Raw genomic sequence first — 26,818 nt, 5'->3', positions numbered from 1 at the left:
TCCCCTAAATACCTTCCTTCTACTGTTACACACTTATTATACATTTAATTCTTCCTGAAAACGTGTGCTTTTTACTTTTTTTCACTGTCTACTTGATTTCATCCTTTACCATCATTCTTAACTAATCTTTTTCCTCAGGGTCCTCTTTCCCTCATATAAGTTCATCTTTATTCTTCCTTAAACTGAAGAAATCATCTCTTGATTGTGCCATTTTCACCTATTATAACTTCCTCGTTTTCCTTTTAAAATCCAAAGTGCATGTAAATACATTGCACAAATACCTTCAAGCTCTTTGATTTCTATGCCTGCTTTGCTCCACAAAGCTAAACACCTCTCTCTTGTTTGATCTCCACGATGCTTTATTGCGTTTTCTAGTTCATGGATCTCTTAATTATCAAGGCCTGAAATAGTTCAGAATTCAGGTGAACCTTCAGAAGCCTACATATTACCAAGCTGGAGGGCTGTATTTCTCCATCCATCCCCTATTCAACAGCTTGTGCCATCAGCTGATACCCTCTCTTCACGAATCTCTTAAAAACACATTTCCAAACAGAAGACAAGCAATTTCAATTTTTTTCTCTGGCACCTTTAAGGGACTCCTCGCCTTTAGAGAATTAGGGGTAAGATGGCCCCTGTTCACTGTCCTCAGTCCACACAGAGGGGTTTGAGGTTCTCCTCTGGCAGAAGATGTTGCCTTCTAAAAGCTATATTAACAGTCTAAGCAGGAGGAAGGAAGAAATAACACAAATGATAGCATACTGTATGGAAATGAAAAGTATGAGGGAATTTTAAAAACAGGTAAAGAGACCAATAGGTAAGGGGAAATTATTTTCATGTTTGGTAAATGTGTATAAATCAATGGGCTCACTGATTACCAGAATCGGGGGAGAAATTAAAGGGAGGCTAAGAGTATTGCAAAAGAGCTAGATAATTTTCACATAAATACATAGCCCAGGCATATTCTCTGTCCATAAGAAAGGTGGTGCTTGAAGATCAACAAGATTACCAAAAATCAGCAAGTAACCAGGACTGAATGGTATGCAGATTATTGTTCTTGAAGTGTTTACCTGACCTGCTGATAAAAAATAAATCAATCTCTTGTTAAGATCCACAGCTGCAGTCAAAATGGCACATAAGGTACCTGCGTTTCAAGATAACACTGTATGCTGATTTTGGAAGATAAAAATCAATTTATTAATAATATAAATTAATTGTAACATCTCTGATAAATTACTTGAAACCACTTTGGATAGCTTTATAAAAGGACTCCATTCATTATACAATTGTGTTAAAAAATGAGTTGGGATTCATAATGAAGAGGAGACAAAACAATGCAGAAAGTATTGTTGTGTTTTCATATATTCAATGCTAGGCCCTCACCACATCAGCTATGTTTCACTACAGTTGCTTGTATGCAAGAGCAAACTGGGAAAAAAGTATGGTGTTATTTAACACAGATATGAATAAAGTGGGTCATAGTAAGTAGCACAGAGAATAATCGTAGTCTTTCTTACTTTTCCTAATGTTAAAAAATAAAACAAAAAGAGAAAAAACATATAAATGATGGCAAGAAATAAGTTTACATATACCAGAGTTAATTTGTAGAACTTACTGACTTGCAATAAATCTGAGAACAAAAGCTTCCTACATAGCATTATAAAAGGATTTGATGCTTATACAAATAACAGGAATACCTATATTTAGATTAGATTGAAAACTGAATAAATTAGAAATTGAAATCCTTGTGTTTCAGATCACAGGGCAACTATGAGAATAGGAAGGATAATAGTCTAATGAGAGGTTGTGCTATTAGAGTTTCTTGCATCAAGTTAAACCTTTCAGACTTGTTGCTGTCAAAGACATTGGGTGGATGAGAGGTTTGGTTCAGTATGCCAGTTCCTCTGTTCCCAGCTACATGTGCTATGGTGTACAAAGTCCCTTCAAAGAAAAGATTCCTGAAATTTTTGCATCTTAGCCTTACTGCAGAAAATCAGGGATGTTCTGTGCCCCACTGAATACAACTTTAACCCTTTGCTTCCCTGCATCTCAATTATGCAACCAGCCAGTGAGCAGAGAGCATGTTCACCTGGGCTCTACACCCCCTAAGGTGCTGCAGTCTACAGTCAGTTTGCTTGCTGAGATCATTTGCTGCAGGGAAGTTAGAGAAACAGTATTTGTAATCCTGCTGAAATCAGAGGGATTATAGTACTATAAAACCTGGCTAAATTGGATGAAAATCAGGCTCAGAGTTTATGCAAAGTATTCTCTTACCAATTTTATTTCTAATTTTATGATAGGTAAGGTTAGAATCCAGTCAGCAGCAAAGAAACCCACTAATTGCTCATTAGGAAATGCTCTGTAATTTCTTTGTTAGCTTTGCAGTTTTGCAGCAATTGGAATAGCTGAACTATCATTATCAAGATTAAAAACAATAGTCTCATAGTAATACATAAACCCTGAGGAGAATGAAGTATTCCTCCTTTTAAAAATCTTCCTCTACTGACAGTAAAGTCTATTTTATACCTAGCCATAAGAAAATAAATCTTTGATCTGCTAATAAAGTTCTAATCTTTCACCACTTCAATATGCTGGTAACAAAAATTTTCTTTCTCTCCATGAATAGACTGAAGACATTAAAGAGATAGCCCGGAAGACACAAGCCCTGCCAAAGGTGAACACTAAAAGGCAACGAATCGTAGTCTTTACCCAGGGGAAAGATGACACAGTAATGGCTACAGGTATATTTTTCAAATCTCCATTGTCGCTCACAGTAAATACTCTAGTTAATCAATTACAAATTGTGGTTTTACAAATTTTGAGTGTTAAATGGTAGTCAGAGCATTTGCCTTTTGATGTTAGCCCATGTTTCTCATCCGTTATACTTTTAACTGTTTTAAGATTCTGAATTTAAGAAGTTAATATTTCACAAGAATGCCTGAGAATTTAGTTCTGAACATCTTAAGTTCTTTTTTTATAACATAGATCTAAAATATTGATCCAGTTGGTTTTACTCAGATTTTTATGACTTGAGATTTTATCTGTGTAGCCATCTTTGCTGCAAACAAGAGCACACTATGCCTGCTGAGAACAGCTGTGCACCAGTATAGTATATTTAAACATTTGTGAAGAGGAGGAAGTGAAATCCAGTACTAAGTGAATTTCCAGGCTTTTTTGCTTTGAGCAGAAAGTCTCACTTCAGCTTTTCTCAGCCGTCTGCTCTTCTAGTCTCAAAGGATTACATGAGAAAAAGGTGTTCTAGCAGGGATACAAGTAGTTTGTGCTGTCTAAATTGATGATGTACGACACACAGATTTAAGCGTTATAAACATGACTGCCTACCTTTTGACAGGCTCTTTAATTCTGTCCACCTATGCTTCTAGACTAAATAAAGCTATTAAAAACATGTGCTGTGGCAAGCCATTTTAGTCATTCATTCCTTCACAAGGTAAGTTATTAGTCAGGGCTGAATTCCGCCTTTGGAAATGAAGTAAAGTTGAGGAAGCTTTGCACCTCAGGGACTGGTGCTTATTCATATGATATTTGCCCAAAAATCAGAATTGGCTTCAGACTGTGGCTGCAGGGCTAGGTACTAAGTAGATCATTCTTAGCAGCCGCTTGAATGATTTCTCCAATAGTTTGCTTCTTCCCCTATTTTGTTAGCTACAAACTGGTTTAAAGGCAATAGAAAGCAGTCATTGAGAGTTGGGTATGTGTATCTCACTGAATAATGATGGAAGTGTTACTTCCAGAAAGTTACTGCATTACGTGAATGGCCCATATGGAGGCACTCCACTTGAGTATTGTACACTTGGCTGAAAAATAGCAGTATAAAAATGTTTTTATACATGAGCTAGTAATAACAGTAGTAAACCTAAATCTTATATGTAACCCTCCTGTGCTCTTATTTAATTTTCACTGTGTACTTATTTTATTCTTCAAACTGGAGTTGTTAACAAATCCATTAATCCTTTCTTTGATATTTTTACAACTGGGAGCTTACTTGGGGACTGACACTTGCTAATCTTAGCTGTTTGTTGCTATGAAATGAACTTAAATTAGAGAATGCACTTTATATGCATGATAAATGCAAGATGGATAGAGAGTGTATGCAATGGTGTCAGCTACAAAAGCAAACATGATAAATGTTAAGGCAGTTTTGAGCCGTGGGATAAGCTATTCAGCGCACAAGCATAGCTGAATCTCTTTGCTATGTTGTTATTCATGGCAGCCAAATAAATGTCAATAATAAAAGAGAATTAAAGATTTTCATTTCCCAGAGGCAGTCCTCTAATACAGCTTGATCTTTCATTTCATTTGTAATTCGTTCTCATGTCAGGATGCAATCATTTGCCAGGCTCTGTGTGTCATGTTAAGTCATTTAATAATGATTAAGAACATAAAAATGTTTGGCCTGTGGGGCAATTCTCAAAAGAGATACCAATTTGTTATTGTTTTCCCCCTTTTTCCTTCCTTTGGTGTGGATCATCTTTTTCCCACCTCCTCACATTAAGATAATAATGAAAGAAGGAAAATGTGTCCCTTAATTTAGCATATGGTGATACCACAAAATGGCATAGAATACTGCTAACACACTTATTTCAACACTAGTTAGGTCTAGTTGTGCTTTGAAACCTGCATTGGAAAGTGTAAAAAGTTGCTAAATTATCTTTGGAAGAATTACTGCATTTAGGAGTGGTTATCAGTATAAAATTAATTTCCTAATGCACAGAAGAGGAGTACATTTTTTGAAAAAGCGGGCTGTGTTTGCCTTTCTGTGGAAACTATATAGTCTCAAAGAGTTTGTGCCTGTATTAAAATAGTATTTGCAAAGTCAGCTGTGGATTTGAATATGCTTTTTGGTATTGTCTGCTCTATATTTTGTCCAGGTTAATAATAATAGGAACAACATTTTTATTAGCTGGAAGGCATTTCTGGCAGTAGTGACTCAACCAGAGGGGGTCGGTATCCAGGCAAAGGACTCTACTCTTTCTTCCCTTCTACTACTGCCTTTAACCAGCCTTCATCAGCTGTTAGGCAGATCACATATTCCAGTGGTCTTAGATTATGTCTGAAAGAGCACAGGATAGAGCTGGATTTTACAAGTGTGAGAGTAAAAGACTCCAAGGTGAATTTGGCCTTTGTGGGTTTTCTACCTTTTGTTCCTCCTCCACTTCCCCATTTTCCCCCTGGAAAGGTCTCTGCTCTCCAGCACCAGCGCAGAGTAGCATTACTGTGAGCCATGGGAGTAGAAGTGAACGGCTTGGATTGGGCTGCAAGCTGTGAAGAGACACAGCCAGATGGCCACCCCCTGCTTCTTTCATTTCTCCTGCCCATGCATGGCAAAATGAGATAGGCAACACTGTAAGAGCATCCTTAAGAGAGCTCTGTTTCCTCTGTCAAAGACTCTGCATCCTGTCCAGGATAAGGCAGCCACGGGGCCAGGTTGAGCGGGGCTGAGTTACGAGAGAAGGAGTGCACCTCTTGGATGAGTTATGTGTAGGTTGAATGGGGGATCAGGTCATGGAAATAATGAGGGGATACACTTTGATACAGCTCTGGCTGGAAGGAGAGGAAATAAGATGGATAAAAGGAGTTCTTGCAGATTGCCAGCTCATTCATGAAAGGGCACAGACACATACATGCTGGAAATTAGATGTCAAAATTTTCTTTTTTTGGGGGGGGAGGGGGGGGCAGGATGAAGAGGGCCAGATACAGGTAATCATTACATGTGGAAGGGACTGTGGCAACAGTTGTTGATTCCTGGACATTCCAGAGAATGGAAGTATCAACAGGCATTTGAGGAGCAGAGCATAGGGCAGAAAGGTGCAGTTTGTTACCAAAAGGAAAGACTGACCAAAAAGTTCTGAGAATATAGCTCTTGCAGACAAGGGAGAGAGGTTAGACTGAGACAGCTAAAACATCTACTTCCTCCAAAAATCTAGCCCAGCCATACTGCAGAGATATTTAGTCATCTTACGAATTGCTGCAATTTACACAGCATTGGTTTAATGCTCACCAAAAACACTGGTGGCTGACCTCAAACCGACCACAGGCTGTAGGCACTCAGGCATGGCTTGACAAGCAACTTAGAGGTTCATGTAATAGACATGGAGCAGATCATGAAAACAGTTAGAAGCCGTTCCCATTTGTCAGTCTGCTTTCTTTGGCTGTCTGAATTATTTCTGTTTTCAGAGGAAGAAATTCTATCTCTATCATGGAGCGCATTGGGTCTTTCTACAGTCTGTTCCTGTCTCCTCTGTCATAGTAGTCCAGCCTCAAGGCCCCTCTTCTCTCCCCTTCCTTCCTGTTCTCTGTCAGTAGGAATAATTGCAAGGAAGAGGCAAGCTCAAATTCAAGCTGAGTGTGATCAGTGTGTTTTATAGAGAAGGAAAGGAGTGTTTAGGCTTGGCACACAGGAGCTGTGGCAGATGAAATGTTGACTGAATTAACTGTCAGCTTCTAATAAGAATCCACAGAGCATGTGCAAATGATCATTGGCTGAAGTTTTCCTCTTCATGTCATACAATCAAGGAATGGTTTGGGTTGGAAGGGACCTTTAAAGGCCATCTACTCCAACTCCCCCTGCACTGAGCAGGGACATCTTCAAGTAGGTCAGGCTGCTCAGAGCCCCGTCCAACATGACCTTGAACGTTTCCAGGGATGGGGCATCTACGACCTCTCTGGGCAACCTGAGGTGCATTTTTCAATGATGTCAAATTTTATCTTTTTACTGAAGAACATGAAGAAGGCATTGGATTTCTCAGTGACCCTAAGAATTACCATTGACAAAAAAGCTGTAATTTTCTCTAGCATCGGTCTCCAACATGACTGAATTTTGATAAAACTCTCTTGAAAAAAGTAGCCTGTGAGAGGCACCTGTGACAAAACTTTTCAGTACAGAGCATTATGCTTTGGGAAATGTACTGTTAACTGAAAATAGGATCTATGGACTGACTTACCTGAAAAGTTTATCTGAGGTACAGTATTGGGTTAATTCCTTCTGTGGATGCTCCTCGTCCATACTGGGAATTACTTGGCTATTGAGACTCTTGTCCCGCTACCACAGCCTTGTTCCATTATATCCCTCTTCCCTGGCCTAAGCTTCTGGATTTGACTGAGGGTTCCTGAGCTTATGGGATACATTCATTTCATGTTTCAATTTTTTTTTTCCTGTAACCACAAAATATACATATGCAGGGAAAGCAGAGAGAGTTAATGAACACATGCAATCTCCTGATTTCAGCAGCTGGAGCTTTTAAGAAATGCACCAAAAATCACGAGCTCTGGCAAGAACATATATGTCATATCTATATGTGTGCTACAACATTTGTCAGAATCAAATGCTGTGAAAGCTATCCCTTTTACAGAGTTGCTCGTAACATTTTTAAACAAATTACTTTTAGTCAGATACATTTTATGACTGGTCTTGGCCCAAAGGGAAATCTTCGGAAAGTCTGAGCAAAATCAGTTCAGCAATGGAAAAACATACTTTTATATTGAAATATTTGCATAATTCAGAAACAGCTGAAGCTACAAACTTTAAACTTGGCTTGTTTTATAGCTTTAATAGAGGAAAGAAAAACAATCCAAATTTAAAGAAATCACTTCAGCATTTTTCAACTTATGAATGATGAAATCTGGTATGTTCAGGCGTGAACCTAGAATTTTCCATTCTTTTTCCCCCCCAATGTTTGCAAGACCACCTCTGTTAAGGGCACATTTATAATAACCTCATTTGTTAGAATATGGCAGTAAAAATTGATTTTTTAAGGATCCAAGCATTAAAGCCACCTCAGTTAGGGCTTACTAACCACTTACATCTTCTTCAGTTTTTGGGATACATTACTTGAGATATTTCAGGAAAGGTATTAGCAATACTGGCAAATGTGGTAAAATGAAAAAGGTCCATCTTAAAAATTTCTTAGTGCACGTATCACATAGTACATACTGAAATACTTTTGTGAGTTTCTACTTGTTATTATTGTTATTTAATCTATTCCGTGAATTAAACAGCATGTGCAGTATAGCCAAATTAATGTTGCAATAAAACTTGCAACATTACCAAATTTTCGAGCCTGCCTACCAAGCTTTTGATGTTATGCTACGAGTATTATGGAGTAATGCTAGGCTTTTGCCTCTACCTGTTATCTGCTAAATGGCTGTTGGTGTCACCCAGTACAACCATTGTTAAGGTAATATATGCAGATATGTTCATAAATTAAAAGTTTATATGTTTGGATAGAACCCAAACCTGATCTAAATGAAAATAATGACAAAGGTATGGATAGTATGTTTTTATGAATGATGAAGCTTCTTTTACGTTGTGAGGATATGTTAGATCTTAAATATTTTAGGAGACTTTTTATACCATTTGTTTTAGAAGGGTTGTCAAAATTGTGGAAACGAGAGATTTTAAGAGCTGTTCTTAAATCATAATGACATGATGCTGTATGCTTTTGGGGGGAATAAAAAGGACTGATGTTCAAGCATATAACTTACTCTAAACAGAGGTCAGTAGGTTTTCTTTGTCAGGTTGTGCTGCAATCATAGACCAGCATGTTACCTTGTAAGCCTATCTATAAAACATAAAAGTATTTATTAATATTGACACTGCTGACATTTTATGGTGGGCCTGTTTGCAGCTCCTCTTTCTGTAAGTTACCGAGTATTGTGTGTTCTCCTCTAAGAAGCAAGAAAAAAGTGTTATTTTTTCCCTTACTTACAGCTTTCATGCTTACCCTTCCAGACAGGGAAGCCTTGACTAGCTCTTTTTATCAGCCAGCCTTCCTATGTGTTTACACAAGCAAAAGTAGTGTCTTGGACCTGGGGAAATAGTAATTGGGTTATGTTACAGCTCTCTTTTTCACAGAATTACACACTTTCACTCTTCCCTATCCATTTATATTCACAAATAGAGAGAAAAGCTTAGAAAACAAAAAAGGATTTAGGAAAAAAGGAAATTTTAGTCCACTAATGGCATAACAAACGAGCCAGAAAGCCCAACAGAATTAGTTTTAGTTTAGTTGTGACTTAGGAAACCACAAAACCTAAATTAATAATGAGCATTTGTTGATAAGGATTAATGAATAGCAAAGCTGGCAATACCTTTTTGTAACTGAGACTATTCATGCTTTCATGCTGTGTGGGAGAGGAGGTCAGAGCATTTTATTAGACAGCTGAAACACATTATTAAAACCTAAGTTCCTGGATACTGGTATCTTGATTGGACTTAAAAGTGTATCAACTGTTGCATCTCAAAGTATGCATATACATGTATGTAAATAGATACATGTATATATGTAATGTGTGTGTGTTTCAGTAATTTCATAATAATTTAAGAAAAGGATGTCTTTTCCAGTCTAATGTGTTAATGCTCCAGTTTAGCCCAGAAATTGAGAGTGAAGCTGGGAAATCCCCTTTTTGTGTACACTCCCTTGTGATAAGGAATTTTCAAGGCAAAACTGTGCCTCTTATTAAACCTAGCTGGAATTTCAGGTGCTACAATAAATTTACATTCTCGCATTCTGAGGAAAAATTACCCCTTTAAGGTGTGAAAAATGCATGTTTGTTGAAGGACAATAAATGCAGGCCCCTATCCCATTCCTTAGGACTAGTCAGTACTTCCTCTTACACAGAAGAATTTCTGTATTTGTTTCTCAGATACAAATATATAGATTTAGGAATTCAGGTTTTGTACCATAATTCTAAAAAGGATTTTTAGAGGCATAACTGTTAATACACAAATCCACTCCTTAGGTAGTAGAAATTATATGATGTTGGAGAGGCAATATAGAGTGAAAGAGTGGGAGCAGGAGTGAAGCAGACCAAAGGTCTGTCTAACCTGGTATCTGCAACAGTGTACAGTAGTGGGTGCTTGTAAAAGAGGATAAAACCAGAGCAAATCTCTAGTGATGCTTGCATGTTACACTCTCCTAGCTTCCAGCGATCTGTAGCTTGGGGATTTCTGAACTAGAGATGTTGTCTTTGTGCTTAATAGTCCAAAATAGGATTTTACCATCCATAATGTCTTGTGATAATGAGTGTCACAGACTGTGTGTTATGTAAAGAAATACCTCCCCTTATTTATTTGGATTCAGCCACTTAAGAATGTTACTGGCTATCTCTTCCTGCTTGTGTTGCACAGCCAATCCATAATCATTCCATATACAATGTCTTTTTACTTTTGATTTTGCGGAACTCTTGCTTATCTCCCCTTCACTAGTCTTTTTTCCAGACTCTTTTCCTGTTCTGTTTACTTGTTCTTCGTTTGCTACGTAATCCTGACACCCTGGGCCACCCTTCACTGCACTTTTTCTCAGGTCTGCTGGTGAATGGAGGACCAGAATGTGCAACTTGCCAGGTCCTGAGAAGTTTACAAAGTGGTTTAGTTTTGTTGTTGCATTTATTCTGTGTTCCTTTCTTAATAATTTCTAACATTTTATTTGCTTTTCTGGCTGCCATTGATGGTTGATCTGACATTTTCATAGAATTATCTGTAGTAACTTCAATAGGTGGTTTAGAGGCCATCATTATGTATTTAAAGCTAGAATTGTTTTTTGTATGTGTACCTTTTTTACATTGATTGACAAAGAACCAGTGTGAGACACTTTTGCAATTCTTCACACTCAACTTTTGTTTTTACTATCCCAAATGAGTCTAAACGTATCACAAGAGGATGGCACACGCTACACTGAAGAGGTCCCCACAGAAATGGTATATATAGCCTTGAGGTGCTACCCATAACAGGTATGCACAGTTAACATCAAGACTGGACTTGGGCAGGGGGATTTCAATAAGGCCACCTCTTAAACCACTTGAGGCCTGTCTCGCTTGACTCTGGAGAGCAAAGTTGAACGAATTTACAATAAGATGCCGATTCAGGTGCCATTAAATACAAAATGAACACTCTTGTTCAGGAAGGAAAGTATACCTTAGTACACTGTAGCTTAATTTATTTATTTATTGAGAAATGAGGCCTTCCCTGTGATATTATTCCTCAATTAGATCATCCACATAGAATTAATTTATCATAAATTCCTGATGCCTTCTGTATAAATGGCTCTAATACTTTAAAACAGTCACCATTTTACTGGTGACCTGAGTGAGTTGTGAGGTGGTTTGTATAGAAAAAATTACAATGGCACAATATTTTTCTGTTTGCTCAAACCACAAAGCAATGGAACTACCTACCAGAAATCCTGAGAAGACAGAATTGAAGTCATTAAGCTTTCTGGTTACCAAGGCAGGCCCCTACTGTTGTGGGCAGTCATGGAAGGAATGAGGATTCACCTTATTCGTTCTATGGCTATGCAGTCCTCGGAGCACAAGAGACTGAGACTTGGGTCCCTGGCAGTTTTAAACTGATAGAAAAATCAGAGATCACTGGCTCATCCTAAGACACACGTTTCCATCCCCTACTTTTCCCACACCCTGCCAGCACTTCTCCACCCACATGGGGAACCAGTTCAGCAGTCTGCACAGACTGGCAGAAACCTAGCCTGGTAGGGTAGTGAGCTCTCTGAACCAGCTCGTTGCCGGGTCCAGATGAGTACTAGTGCCAACATGGGAGGAGAGAATGCAGCATTTGCAGTAGAAGGAGACAAAGATGAGACTATAGTATCTGCAAACTGTAGTGGCTGAAGTTGCTGTGGAGCCTCACTCTGAGGCGTAAAACATGATGTTTTATTTTGACCTTCTATGTAGCAACAAAGACTGTAGTTCCAAAGTTGGAAGGAAAGTTGCTCCAGGATCAGCTGGTAATACTGTAGAATTATGTCTGCAAAGCAATGATCAAAGAATAAGGGAACAGAGCCATGAATGTACTATCAGATGGGAAATGATCTCTTTGACATCTCATATGCTGAAAACCACCAATTTTATCACAGAAGTATATTAAAAGAATGGTGAGACAGCAGAATCGCTCATTCAGTAATTGGGAAGCACTGGAACTAATGATAGCCTTCCAAATTTAATTTGTGCTTTTCACGTGTACATGTAATTGATGCAACTTTGTCAAGGTTATCCCATTTTCTGATAATGACACCTACCCCTCTCCATGTACACGAAACATGCAATTCTGGTGACTTTTAGTTTTTCAGCAACTGTTTTTGCAGCTATAATGTCACGTCAGTCTAAAGATATCTTTCTGACTTTTTGAACAAACTGAAGAAAATCCAAAACTACAGTATTCTGTTTTATATAAAATAATTATCCTATAAACTTTTCATTAAATGTATGCTTTAAGTTTAATGTTCAGCATTGGCCTTTTCTATACATGCATTCTGTGTTGCTGCAATATTCAGTATTGGACTACCCTTTTCTCCTTAAAAGCATATGCTTTAATGAGTTGAAATCTGAAACCCATGCTTTAAAGGTTTACAGTGCATAGCCTTCTCACCTCCTGACACTTAGGTTCAAATCATGCTAACAGGGTGGCTGTTCTATGAAATTAATCAGACAGTAATTTTTTTTACCAATAAATTTTAGAGAAATATATTTTCTCTTTACCCTATTTTGGTGTGATTATTTTTTGGATTGTAAGAAATTAAATGTATGGCTTGTTCAGCAGGTTTCAAAACAGATCAATTATTTGTTGGCTTAACTTTTTTTTTTTCCTGTGGAGATGTGGGAAGATCAATGTCTGTAGTGCCCTAGGTCATGATCAATACTTTTAATAAAACTTCCTTTTTTCTTCTTCTTCTTTTTTTTTTTTTTTTGCCTTTGTACCTTTATACGGTTTTGCTTTTATTAATGAGCTTTTCCTTTAGTTTCAGACCACTAATGGTTTTCAGATAATGTCATACTGCCCAAGGTCAAGGCCAGTTTGAACTTATAACTCTACTTATCAGCGATTAAATCTATTGGATGGGCTTAGATGTGTTAGAAGACATAAGAGTTTGAAGCACCGCTTTCTAGAGGCTCAAAGTTAAAACAAAACAAAATCTCAACCTTTTGGGAGGATGACACATTAAGGTTTGGTTTTTTTTCATTTCCTTCTTAAATAAATAACAATTGTCTTATTTATGGATCACATATTGGCATTAATACCTCAAGTTACTACTGTGGCCTTGACTGCTCTTCAATTAAAGATATTAAATGTTCCATATTGAGTTTTATAATGGTATATTGCTCATTTTGCAAAACCAGTTAGAAATAAGATAATGTATCTTTTGTTCATTGCTGAAATTCTGGATGGGAGGGTAGCAACTTATCAAAGTATGTGTTGTCAGCTGGAGTGCTTGCAGAGAATGTGATATTATTGTCTGTGAGGCTCGACCCAGTGTCTTTCGAAATCAATGGGAAGATCTCATTAACTTCATTGGATATCGATTATGGCCATGGAGAACTTAAAACATTCATGAATATTAATGGTTTATACTGATCCATGTGTCTTTTTGTGTGTTGTACCCTGTCTGCAATCTCCAATTCAATTTTTGTAGTCTACCTAGAGGTTATACAAAAAGCAAACTTTATGTATGCTGAAAGATTTGATAACACATTTTACCTTAAGGTATCTTCTTTGTTGTCTGTTACAAATGAGGTGCATAAAGAACTGGGCCCTTTGACCACTGGCACCTAGGCAGAATACCTTCTGTAGAAAATCTTCTTTTCCATTATTTTGGCAGTGTTAGCCTTTTTTTATTAGGCAGCAGTTCACTTCATAACAAATCATCACAGAGGAGTTTGAACAGCAGAATCTCTACTCAGAAGGTGCCCTACAGACTCTGATAGCCTATCATCTTTAATTTAGAGATTTTATTTCCCATCTTGTGATGACAGTTGAATGAACATTGTAGAAAAGTTTAAATTGTAGCTATCCATGTCATGCTTTTGCCATAAATGATGGAACTTACATTTTCAAGCCTCTAATCTTCACCTGCTCAAATAGTCACTGTAAAATAATTGCACAGAATGGAAGGAGAGTAAAATGTGAGAGTATGTGTGGTGACCCTGGATGAAAATTAACTGCAGGAACTGACCCTTTGATTAGAAGTTGACTTGCTGTAGTATCCAGTTGCAGGCAATAGAAGTTGTGGGAAATAGGTATCTGAATGGAAGACAAATCCTTAGCTCCAGGAGGGACAGAGCAGAGATCCTGGCTAGTGGAAAGAGTGGACAAAGGGGAGGTTTGAATGGGTCCTGCTTCGCCTGACTTTGGGGATTTAGGATTCATTTTGTGAAACACAACAAAACATCTAGAGTTAATTTGGGGGGGTGGCGGGGTAATTGGAGTTCTCAAAAATGGTTAATTGTCTAAAAGTGGAATTGTGAGATTTTATGATCAGTTTGTCTCAGTGATTTCCACAGTAGGTTTTACAGATAAAGCAAAGTGGAAATTGTTTAAATGCCATATCTGAAAAATAGGCTGTGCACGTTGCTCATATACCAATGACCTGGCCTTGACACACCTGAGCATAATATAGAATATGAAGTGGCAGTTTAGATATAAATCTCTGGACACCACAAAAATAACGTTTAAATAGTTGATCCCCTTTGAATGAAAGTAGGTTCGGGCTTACTTTCACCATAGCTGTTTTCTTTGTTATGAATAATAAAGTCAGTGAAGTAAGCAGACCTGACAAAATATATACAGAGAGCAGATGTAGTGAATACAGTAAACATGAACTATTTTTATATTGTTAGGTTTTGGCTATACCTACTGAATGATATAATTCTAGTGTTTGTTTAAAAAGAATACACAGAGTCGTTGGAAACCAGATTTAAAGTTTGGAAGGCTGCTTACATTGATTTTGTTTGCTGTAGTCCGCTACCCTGTGCCCCCCACTGCCCTCCTTAACCCATCCTGATTCCTCTGCCTGCCCCAGTGATTAACAGTCAAAACTAAACCAGAGAGGAGTCCATGGAACCAAATATTTATGTCCCTTGTAATCTGACACTGTGATATTGTACTGTGAACCTGAAGAGATGCCAGGCCATGCATTGTCACTAATAGCAATTGATCACAAATGAAACTGCAGAACTCTCTTCCAAATTGTTGGCTTTATAAATTTGATAATAAGTACATTTCTTGATAGAACATAAAAGCGCAATAGACTATGCATGCCCTCTCTTTCCTCCCCACCTGTCCAATTGCAGAATGCTGTTTGTACAGTATGTTGTTGTTGCTAACAACTGAATAAGAATTTTTAGGAGCAGTTGGCTATCAAATGATGGCAAATTTAAAGGTTATGCAAATTGTGCCAGTACAGCCCAGCTTGTTTCAGACCTCTTTTCTTTATTATCATATCAATTGAGTCAGCTCACAGTAGACAAAGCAAGGTTATGGGAACCACCTAGAGCATCATGCACCATTAAACACCAATGCAGCATACATGAACATCTGCAACAACGATCTTATTAACAGAGGGTATAACGGAAGGCAATAAACAGCTTTCTTAGTCTCTTAATTGTAAAAAATTTAATAACCTAATACTTGCATTATTTATCAACAGCAAGTTGATCAAAAATTATGCAGTCGTGGTGGATTAGATTACAGTACCTATTGCACACTGTAAATTATTACAAAAATATGAAAATCTGTTTGTGAGCAGTTGAACACTGTAGTTACTAGAGTGCTAAAAATACAATTTTCTTTTAATCTCTGGTGCACTGTGGAATATGAGTATCTGTTTTTTGAACTGACATTTTTATATTTGGCTAAAACCAAATATAAAAAATGTAGATTGTTTTTTGATTTCCTGCTTAACTAGACAGCTTAAATGTTTCAAAAATCAAGGCACAGTTGTTTTGTTATGAAAAGTAGAATACAGAAACCATTAAATGGTCTTTGTGTGTGCAACCAAAACAGAAGTTTGGAGAAACAAAGTAAAGCATGTTAGATGTTCGCACGTATTGTGTGTTGGCTTCTGGAATAGTTACTGCACTGGTCTAGAAGATGAGAGCACATGAAGCTGTGATCTCAAATGGCTTAGGGAAATAAATACAGAAATTAAAATATGTTAGATATTGATGATAAAGAGAAATGAGGTTTGTTTCTTCAAGGCCAAGCCAAACTGCTAGGGATAGGCTAGGCTGGAGCACACCCTTTGCTGGAGTCGGATAAAGTGGTGGGGAGTGACAGCCCTCTTCTCCTTGGAGATGGGACACTGGTGGATTCCCTAGTTTTTGTAAACAGGAAACTGGAGGCCTACTCTTAAAAGGTTGGAGCTACAGAAGGAAAGCACTGCTCTTCCGATTTCAGCCTGAACATGCAAAATGTACAGGCATTTAAGAATAAAATCAGAACAAGGAAATAAGAGACTGGATGAGTAAAACAATACAGGCTCTAAGGTCGAGTTTGACAAGTGCATTCAGCAGAAAAACCTGCTCCAAGCAGCTTTGTTCCTTCCTGGCACCCTCTGCTCCTGCCTCTCCTGCTGCTGAGTAGCAGCTATTGGATCAGTTTTGTATTTATCTGGAAAAAAAGAATGGATCCTTGTAAGTTTTTATTGGTGTAAAAATCCAAATTGTGCTAGGATCATTGGCTACAATCAGCCTCCAGATAGCCAGTAGACACCTCGGTCATTTCTCTAATCAGTGGGAATCAACAGGCAACAGAGAAGGATGGAGCGAAAGAGGGTGAATGAAAAGACAGTAAGCAGCAAAGATGAGTAAAAGCTTGGTACAAGTATAAATTTGGCAAGTTGAAAGTTACAGAAGTTAATTTTGTTTCCATTAAAAAGGAAAGTTTTTCTTCAAAAATGTTAAATTGAAAGTCTTAAATTTTTATTTTTTTTTATCTGGGTTTATTTCCTCTAGGAAAAGATGGCAAAAAAGCAGGCAGTATGTCTAACTAACCATTGAGTATATGTTTGAGTATATGTTTTATACTGAAATGGTTCTAAAAGGAACAAGTAACAAGCATTTTCCAAATTTTTTTCCACATTTATAAGTTACAGTTGAAATTATCTCATTCTGTAGGCTAACCAAGAGTTTTTTCCTGCATATTTATCTGGTTTTTAAAGCAGTATCTGCTTCTTGCCTTTCCTCATAACTTTTCATAAGTTAATTATATCAGCAGAGTGTCCACGTTTTATTTATACATATCTATTTACTTGCTTACCAACCTTGCTTTTCAGATTGGAAACTCTTCAGGGCAGGAAACTTTTTTTTTTTCCTTCTCATACCTATCTTGATATACCTTGACAATATGAGAATACAAATTAGGTTTAAAAGATCACAAGCTGAACTTGGCTATACGTGCCAACTAAAGTTTGATTAATTTTAAAATGTTTTATTGCTTCTAAAAAGAAGATCAATGAGTTGGTTTGGGTTTTAGGTTGAAATAACTTAAAACTGAATGATTCAGCAATTTATCACTACAGAAATAAAACTTTAAAGAAAGGTAACAGAGTGACAGGCAACAGTAGGAGTTCAACAAGGTTCTGCAGAGATAGATGCTGGAAATTTTTAATATGTCTGCTAAGTTAGTTATCTTGGTTTTGTCAAACAGCCTGTTTTTATAGTGTTGGGTTTTCCTTTAAATGACAGCATGTGCACTGTAAAGCCTGTTGTGTTACCTTTATGAATGCCTATATGCTACTGCCATGCTTTAAAGGGCTTGTTACACAAACATACAATTCAAGAGCTCTTGCCGGAAACTGTTTGTCAAAACTACTATTATAATAACTGTATTCAAATGAATTTAATTCACTATGTGAATTGTATAAAAGTATAATTGTATAAATTCAGGGCTGCAAGATTTACATTAAAATGTATTTTACATTATTTTAAAAGGTGGTAGATTGATTGTCCTGCTTGTTAGGTAATACTTTTAAACTGATGAAGAGATACTACAGAGATCATAGTTTGGGGTATTTAATTATCTAAGAAATTACCTGCAACTAACATAGGGGAAAAATAAACTCCTTCATTTTGGGCTGAATTCTCTTTCTAGACTGGCATAACGCTTAAAGAATTCCATTAAAAACAGTGGCGTTGCTCTGGTTTTAACTGGCAGTTTAAGAGCAGACTATTTTCCCATTGGGATTAGAACAAATTTCAGCCTCCACTGCAGTGACATTTTCTAATAGATTTAAAACCTGCAAAATCCTGAGGAAATTCATTTAGCAAGCATGTTTCATTCTTCAAAAATAAATAAGTAGTCTAGGCAGATCTTAATTAAAGGCAACAGAGAATTTACAAATGAGAAGAAAAAGATAATTGTAAAAGTTCTAGAGCTGAGCTCTGAGTTAAAAGGATGAAAAATCAAAATTTTGACAAGTAATTTGAATCTTCAAAGGCAATGCTGTAGAATTTCTTGGTATATCTACCTCTGCAGTGTCCAACTAGTATCCAATTACTTATTTTTTTTAAAGGAGAAATATATATACACATTAACTTATTTTTAGTAATGTTTCTAGGGAAAGCTGTCTCTTTCATTCCGATGGAGAGATTTTATTTATGAAACTAAGCATAAATTCTCCCAGAAGAAAAAGCTCCTTCAGAACTGCTCTGTAGTGACCTAATGTTCATTCCTTCTCTTTTCAGTCTTACTGATGCTCAAGTAAAATAGAAGTGCCTTGGGCCCATTTCTGCCTCCACTGACAACCCGTGCTTCTCAGATTATCATGTAGCATAAACAAAGCTGTCATATAACATGGCATTTATTTAAATGATGTGATTTCTGTGTTCACCACTCTGAAACTGAGGTATAGCTAAGAAACCTTGCAAGTTTTGACAGGTGCGTTTGCCCCGCTAGGGCAATATGCTTAATGTATAAAAAATGTGAGGCATAATACAGTTTTTGTCCTGCTCAAAATCAAATTATAACATGTTCTTATCTTTTTTTTTTCTTTTTTTTTTTTTTTTGCCAATGCCCTGATAGGCTTTCTGGTAGGAATTGCTTTGACTTGATTATAGGTTGATATTTGTCAGAAAATTCTCCCATAGGACAGTGTTGTGATGGTCCAGCTATGCAGTGGTTTAAATATGTCTGCAGAATACCATGAAATGGAGTACAAACACACATGCATTCCTGCAGTGTGTGGGTCAGTGCAAACAGTAAGTGAAGTGCACAGTCTGCTTTCTGAACTGAAAGATGCTTCATTTTTGCACAGTCCCCATAGCCAAGTCTCAGAAGGTTGAAGAGCATGTGTGAGCTAGAACATATATCAGCATAACTTGGATGTACATTTTTTATTTATTCTTTACATCAGATATTGACATTCCAGCTGTCATCATTTGTGTGTGTTTTCAATTCTTGAGCTACCTATTTACGGATACTAATCGATTTGTTTGTATTTCCCATTCCCATATACAGCTCAAAAAATAAGAGTTTGGGGCTGGGGCAGGGAGGGTTGGCTTGGGTTTTTACACGTAAGGATCAAATAAGATGTACAGTGGCCAAACTGATACACATAGGATTTACAGTGCAGGAAGAGAAATTTGTATTTGCTGATATCCAAGGCCAGATCTGGGTTTGTGTCACCCTGTAATTTCACTGGTGTTGCTCGGCTGATGCAGTAGACCATGCTCTTGATAGAGACAAGGATCATACAGTTCATGGGTTTCATTTGTTGTAACCTATTTCTTCTGTCTTCAGGACTGATTTTGATCTGAGCTTTTCATAGTAACTCCAAGACATCTGCAGAAGCTTTTCTTAATTTTGGTGCCTATGACTTCACACCCTTTGCCTTTTCTGAGTCCTCAACCCCTTTCCTGGTCTGGACAGAGATCACAGGAAAAGGATTTAGCTCTGAACACTACCTTATGTCTTCAGCAGCCATGCATAGTTAGAGGAGTGTGTTTTCTGGCAGTTCAGTGGGTGCAGTTTCAGCTCCCTCTGAAATCTGTGCCTAGAGGGCAAATGGCAATGCTCTTGTGTGCTCGGAAAGGCTTTTTCAACAGAGTTCATTGCCATTCTAAACTTTAAACATTGTGACACATGCCAGAAAAAATCAGTGGTTTGTTCTTTAGGGCAGTTTTTCCATATATGTATGCATATATATATTTTTTCAAAATGTTATATTACCACCAAACTGAAGCAAAATTAGTATTTTCTGTTGACCTCTTGCTTCCCTGTCTTTTACATGCAGTCACGGTGTTTTGTTTACTTGTGCAAACAAAGAATTATTTAGTGTGAGAAATAAAGTAGAGCTTCAACTCATGGCAGTGGCAGCGATGATACACAAAATACTGATATTTAAGTGGCTCCCACACCTTCTATAAAGTAAACAAAACACATTTTGGCCTATAGAAGCTATTCATGAGTCATTAGTTGATGCTGTTACATTTTTTACAATTGTTGTAACTAGATACAGAGTTCTGAGTCTGATCTCATGCTGCTATAAATCAAGAGTTACTTCAAAGGAGTGGTGTTGAATTAACAGGAGTGCAGACAGAATCAGACATAGGTTCAAAGGATATATGCTGGGTGCAAGAATAGTGTTTAATTTTACATCAGTGCTAATAGTTGATGTGTATGAGTGCACGAGTTCCTTTGGAGAAACCTTCTTTTCCCTGTTAACTCTAATCCTATGAATCACACTTTAGTGAGATGCTATGAATATGACGTCTGAATAAAAATACTTTTGACTAGATAATGGGACAATGTGTATGTCTGAGGAGAGCTATAAAGAGAAGACAAGTCTCACTGAACATCTTTGGATTAATGTTATCTCCTAAGAGAGAGGGAAGAGGGGGTCTGCACACCATCATTTCCCCTACAGATACCTGTAGTACCATGAGTAGAGCTACAGAGGATTCAAGGTCTTTGGTATCATATTCCTTCTCTGTTTCTACTGAAAATTAACTAGCTGCCTCTGAGGGACAGTACTTTGCATCCTTGCCAGCACAGCTATATGGCCTTACTTTTGCTTAGCAAGCTGCAAAGAGAATTTTAGCCTGATTGCACTATTTGGGTCTTTTATTATGGAAATAAATTAATATTTATATTAATTGTACCATGCCATAGACATATAAATGCATTGTAAATGACAACTACTCTATAACTTGTTTAGCATAACATTGTTTATTATAGCAATAAAAGCTTAACTTCTTCTACACTACTAGCTATAAAGTTTTCTTGGCTACGTGTTGAATTCATTAGAATACAGCATCATTTGTTGTGTATTATTAGAATATTTGATTAGAAAGATCCCAAAGCATGTGGCTGACTTGCATCTCACTTGTTATACTCTTTAAGTCCACTGACTTGCACAAATAAATTCTGTATTTTTCTGACAAGCCCTACATGGTTACAGCACCAGGCCAAACAATGGACGGAACTAAATGGAGGAGAGAGATGTTGGCATGCAAAACAAGGCAAAGTTACCATGCACACAGAAGTGCCAGGGGGCTGGAGTGTTCATCCAGTACAGCTAACTGAAAGTTCCAGCCTGAAAATGCAGGATCTCATTCTGTTTGCTTAGAAATGACAGGTTGGATCAGGACTGCCAGGTTTGAAATACATCATCGCTGGTAGTCTTAAGGATTCCTAACCAGGGGTTCAGTGCACAGTGCCCTGCCCCATGTTGCCTTATAACTTTGGACAGTGCTGTGCTGATACGGTGGGAGAGTTGCGGTATCTGTGTGATTTATGTTATCAAGTGTGGTATCTTTGTATGAAGTACAGCAACAACGTTATTTTTTACTGTAGAAAAAACAAGAGAAGGTGTTGTTATACTAACGATTTTTAAAGCTGTATTAATGTGCTGAAGAAGGTGCAGAGACTTAGAGCCTGTAGGCTTCTGGGTTTTACCTTCTGGAGAGAGGCAAGAGCTCAGAATCATCCCGACTGACATGAGCTTGTTTCAAATACTTTTCTCGTTACTTCTTACCTTACAGCTGCCCAGAGACATATATAGGTTTTGAGTTCAGGTTTCTATGTTCTGTTAAGTTCTTCCTGTCTCTTTTTTTTTTTTTTTTCCTCCTTTCTTTTTATCTGTTTTTGGCCCCCGATCTGAAGAAAATTAGAGGGGATGGAGGTGGGGAGGAGATGGGACAGAATTCTGTTTCACAGTTGTTCCTTTTTTAACAAGTTAAAGCTCACAAAAGAAACCTGAATGTGTCTCCATCTTGTAAGCATCTGTACTACCACTACCAGCCCACGGATCAAAAGATTATTTGAGGAAATAGCTAGACATTTTTGTATATACTTTAGGGCTCCCTTCTTCCTTTTATTTTATTTTAATACAAAATTAAGGACACTCCAACATGTTGCCCATAAGAATTCTGTTACAGGTAATTAAATGTAAGTTTACACATTTAATCTACTTTTAAGAGCAAGAGAGACTGGTAAATGACCCAGTTAAGGAAAATACTGAGCCTAATTGGATGTAATGATTGCTTGCTGGTGTTTATTACTGTACTAAGAGTAGACGTGTAGTCTGTGATTCTAATTTGGTTTAAAGACAGACCTGTAGTATTTGCAGCTATCATCAGAGTTCGATTGTTTCAGTTAACATCATGAAATAGGCTTCTGTTCATTTGGGAGCTTAAATGTAGTAGAATGGAAAGAGCACTGTTTTTTCACTTAATATTGCTCTCCAATTATTATCTCTCCAGACTGTTTTACCTGTGAAAATATCTTAAGCTAGATATGCTAGCACATATTTTTGCCTGAAGAAAATTGATTTCACATCTTTATGTATGTAGTGCAACAAATTAACAATAACTAAATTTACCAATGAGCTAATTCCTTCTGATTTGTCTGTGAATATTGTCTTCAGCCTATGAAATCACCACATCAATGTTTGCTTTTGATTATTTCTATACCATTCTAAAAGAGTTGAGTACCTCACTAATATAAAATCATTGATAGTTGAAACAAAGTCCCAACATTTTAGGTTTCATTAATGCTTGTTACCAAAACTGCCTTAATTATAGATACCTTGTTGCAATTGCACTCATAATTCTGGGCTTCCAGGAAACTATATCCAAGTGGAATGTGTTGTATCCCAGGGTGTTTACCATAGAAGATACTTGTTGCTTAAAAATAGTGCACTGGATTTTATGCCCCGAGGAGCAGCACTTGGACTTCAAAACACTTTGTAATTATTCTTTATTTCATAAGCCCTCAGAATGATAAATGAAATCAGAAATGACTTTGAAAAGCAAGGCCACTGATGACCAGTGCACTTAGCCAAGGTGTCTCTATGTTTGCTATGATGGATTTGGGAGTTCTATAACATAAAAGATCACACACAAAAATGAAGTTAAAGCAACATTAAAGTCACAAAAGCAAGGATATTCAGAATGGAGACTTCTGCTTCATCTTAATTTACCCTGTTGTGCCTAGTTGATATACAGATCAGTAAGACATGTTAGCTATTTTTATGCTATTACACGGACATAGCAAGGTAATTTAATGGCAGTTTTAATTCTAACTGACTTCAGTTATTGTGGAGGAAAGAAAAAAAACCCAACACCTCAGTGTTACTTTGTTGTATCTTTCAATATGTATTATCATTAACTGTAGTTTAGTAGACTCTACTACGCTAGTAGAAGTTCTCCTAAGGTTAAAGAAAGATAATTTGCCTATTAGATGTGTGCAGATGGTAATATCTTTATAATGTAGTATATGCTCTAAAGCCATGCTGGCTCCTTCTGAAACTTCAGTACTTCAAAAGATGAGATTATTGCTCCTCTTGAAAATATATAAAGTTATAAAGACAGAATGTATGACCCAGATACAGAAGGAAAACTGTGATCAGAAAAAAAAAGATTATTCTCTTATCAGCTGAATTTCTTGATGTATTTAGGAGTTTTGGACTAATTCAGTTACAATTACACCTACTGCAGAAAGAATAGAATAAAGTTCATAGTGCAATACTTACCTGCAAGTACTGGCGGGAGCTGAGGGAAGGAATCAAGACAGAGGAGGAAAAGAAGGGAGAAGGATGATGGTGAGAGCTTTCACTTGTGTTAGTTTGCTTGAATAGAGTCTCATTTGATGCCAAGTCCCACTTACAGCATTCAAAATATAATGTCTGTGCATTATTCACTCTCTGTGCCCAACCACATACATTTGTATGCATATGCAAGTGTCTACTGTGTAATTAATGTAGAATATCTGAGTGTGCCCATGCAGGGAAGGAAGCAGGTTAGTTTATTACAATGTGTCTTCAACAGAGTTATCAATTTGTTCATTGTTTTAGTATTATCTAGAGCAAGTCATACATACCTTCTTATGAAATGGATGCGTACACTCTGCTCGTCTGGCAGAGTTTAATGTAAGACCTCTCCTTTCTTGATTTCCAATTCAAATGAATGCTGTTAAAATTACTAAAATCATTGCTCTTGAAGACTGTCTTAAGGGCACAACACAGCATTGAATCACGTTTCTAAATAGCTTTCTTAACAGGATAGAGAGTAGGATGCACTGAGAGCTGACTGAAACCTGTTCTTTAATTGGAATATTCATCTTATGTTTTTCGTTACCCTTTTTCCTTTGCCTCTCATTGATGGTTGTTGCTAATGCTCCCTTCCCTTCCCCTCCCCTACCCTCCCCTCCTGGTGGGCCAGCCAACAGTTCCCTCTGGAGGCAGCATCATTATATCTGCCTAGTTCACTTAGTAGCAGATGGTGAAGAGCAGTAGAGCTGATACACTGCATTTCACAGAAACCAGGATCCTTCTGGTACCGCTGCAGCATACACAGACTTGCCTGATTTGAGACTGCGAATTCTTTATATGCCTCCCAAACTAGGTTTCCTTGTTTGCTACTGTGTATGTCAGTGTAAGAGTGATTTTTATGATCTGCTCTGTTGCTGGACAGTGAAGAAACCACTCATCTCCAGCTTTCAGCTACTGGAGGATCTATTTCCCATTTTATTTCTATTTTTACCAAAAATTAAAAGAAAACAGCTCTGGTGGTTTTCATTTTCACTGGTTGACAGGCTTTTCTTCCCCCTCCCCTTTTTCTAATTCCTGCTGTCTGCCAAAGGACAATCTGTTTGCTCTGAGACAGTTTAGTGCATACTGACTACCAGAGGCAGAACTTCCATTGGCTCTGTTACAGGGGTAATTTACACTTTAACAAGGTATTGTGACAAGGTGGTAATTATATTTTTATCATGTCATTATGACATTACCACCTGGAAAGGCATAGCTGATTAATTAGTGGCATATATTAAATTTATAACCCTAGAACTCTAAAGTTATCATACCTAAGTGGTGTGATTATGTTGAACTGTGGTGTGGCAGTGAATTGGAGGTGAAGATGCTGAGCATCCACCTATTGCAATAGGTTTAATGAGTGCCAGTAGAAGGCAGGGAGCTGCAGAGAAGGAAGGGGTTTTTTAAAAAGAAATACTAAGGAAGAGGGTGAAGTCATTGAAATCTTGAAAGCAAATCTAGTCAGATGGCAAGTTGCAAGGCTTCTTACATATATGTGTTGTTTGAAAAGATGTAATTTGGGAGCACTTTGATTTACACTAGTTCCTACTTTTTATTTCACGGCTTTGTTTTAGGTAGTTCACAGGCATTTTGGTTCTTACAATGCAGCAATTTCTGTTGAACTTTTGGAGGCTTGGACTGGCCATTCTGGAGGCTACATCACCTGTCTGCAACTAATAGGAAGCACTAGTTTTGGCAGGATGGACTTTTCTTAGTCTTGTCTATATGCCCAGGTGTTTTATGTCGTTCCTCCTGGTTTACTTTTTTTCTCTTGCCCTTAATATTAGGAGATAAAGAAAAGAAATGAGGCTGGAAGTAATTAATGAAAATGTCCACAGCAAATAGCTTGATCAAATGTGTTCCCATATCCCTATGCAGTGAATACAGACAGCATTATAAACCAAATCTATTTTTATCCAAATTATTGTGTTAAAGGTCAGAGCTCCAGTTTTGAATTGTTTTGATTTTCACTGTTCGTTGTGCTTTTCAAAGTCATATTTCCAAGTAACTCATGTTTTATTCTTCCCTTTCACTACAGAAAATGAAGTAACTACTTTCCCTGTGTTGGTGAGTGATCAGAGTGAAATTGTGGATACCAATGGAGCTGGAGATGCATTTGTTGGAGGTATTTCTTACCTCTTTCTCTTGTTTGGAGATGATCCTATTATTCTCTTTGTATAAAATCTACCATTTTTTCATTCAACTGTCCCTCAGAATGAGTTTCACTCTTTTAGAGCTTTTCTCTGCATCCTGAAGTTATATGATTTAATTACATTCTGATTTTCAAAGGGAAAGTGTGTCCTATTACTTTAAAAATAATATGCCATTATGCTGTACTCTGGTCGTTTTCATGAGATTAATTGTTTCTGTCAGATTGTTGCATAAACAAGCTGCATAAAGTACTATATAGTGTACAGAAATCCCTGCTGGCTTAAATGTTAACACATTGTTGTTCTTTAAAACAGGTTGTAGTGAATATTAAACAGTATGTTAATAAGTGAGCATAATGTCTTCTGATCATGTCAATTTTAGTAGAACATCTGCTTCCACTACAATTATTTGGACATCGGAAAAGAACATAAAGGGTTAATTTGTTAAAAACAAACCCAGAAAATATCTGGCATTGCTTAATATCCATTTGCAAACTTACTATTTTTTTTGGCACAAGCTCTAAGGAAAAAAGAGGATGTTATGTCTATGCCTGCTTTAAAAAATGATTCAATATAAGCCAAAACCCAATCTAATCCAAAAGTTCTGTCATTCATTGTAACCTTCATATATGTAGTTCTGTGATGCACTATTGCTTCCTGAAGGCTCTAATATCCAATACGTAGTAGCTGTAAGGGTCTCCATTAGTCGCTAATTTACTGGAAACATTACCAAAGAGACTTTATAAATAGAAGCACAGGCCTCAGTCTTGTAGCTATGAAGAAGATAAGAAGCAGTGTGTTAACAAATTAATGCTTCAGAATTGTGTCCCG

The 26,818-nt window shown here is 37.2% G+C and overlaps 1 protein-coding gene across 4 annotated transcripts in view; it reads left to right on the top strand.

Annotated features, from left to right (window-relative positions):
- The window catches only part of ADK (adenosine kinase), a 306,385-nt gene that overhangs the window by 260,647 nt on the left and 18,920 nt on the right, over nucleotides 1-26,818 (top strand). For all 4 annotated transcript variants that reach the window (XM_049810314.1, XM_049810312.1, XM_049810313.1 and 1 more), the window contains 2 exons: nucleotides 2,624-2,738; nucleotides 25,876-25,962. In XM_049810314.1, coding sequence (XP_049666271.1) covers nucleotides 2,624-2,738; nucleotides 25,876-25,962 — 202 coding nt within the window. The remainder of the gene's footprint in view (nucleotides 1-2,623; nucleotides 2,739-25,875; nucleotides 25,963-26,818) is intronic.

This window comes from Accipiter gentilis, chromosome 9 (assembly GCF_929443795.1).
Source record: "Accipiter gentilis chromosome 9, bAccGen1.1, whole genome shotgun sequence".
Lineage (NCBI taxonomy): Eukaryota > Metazoa > Chordata > Aves > Accipitriformes > Accipitridae > Astur > Astur gentilis.
This window is presented reverse-complemented; position numbering and strand designations above follow the sequence as displayed.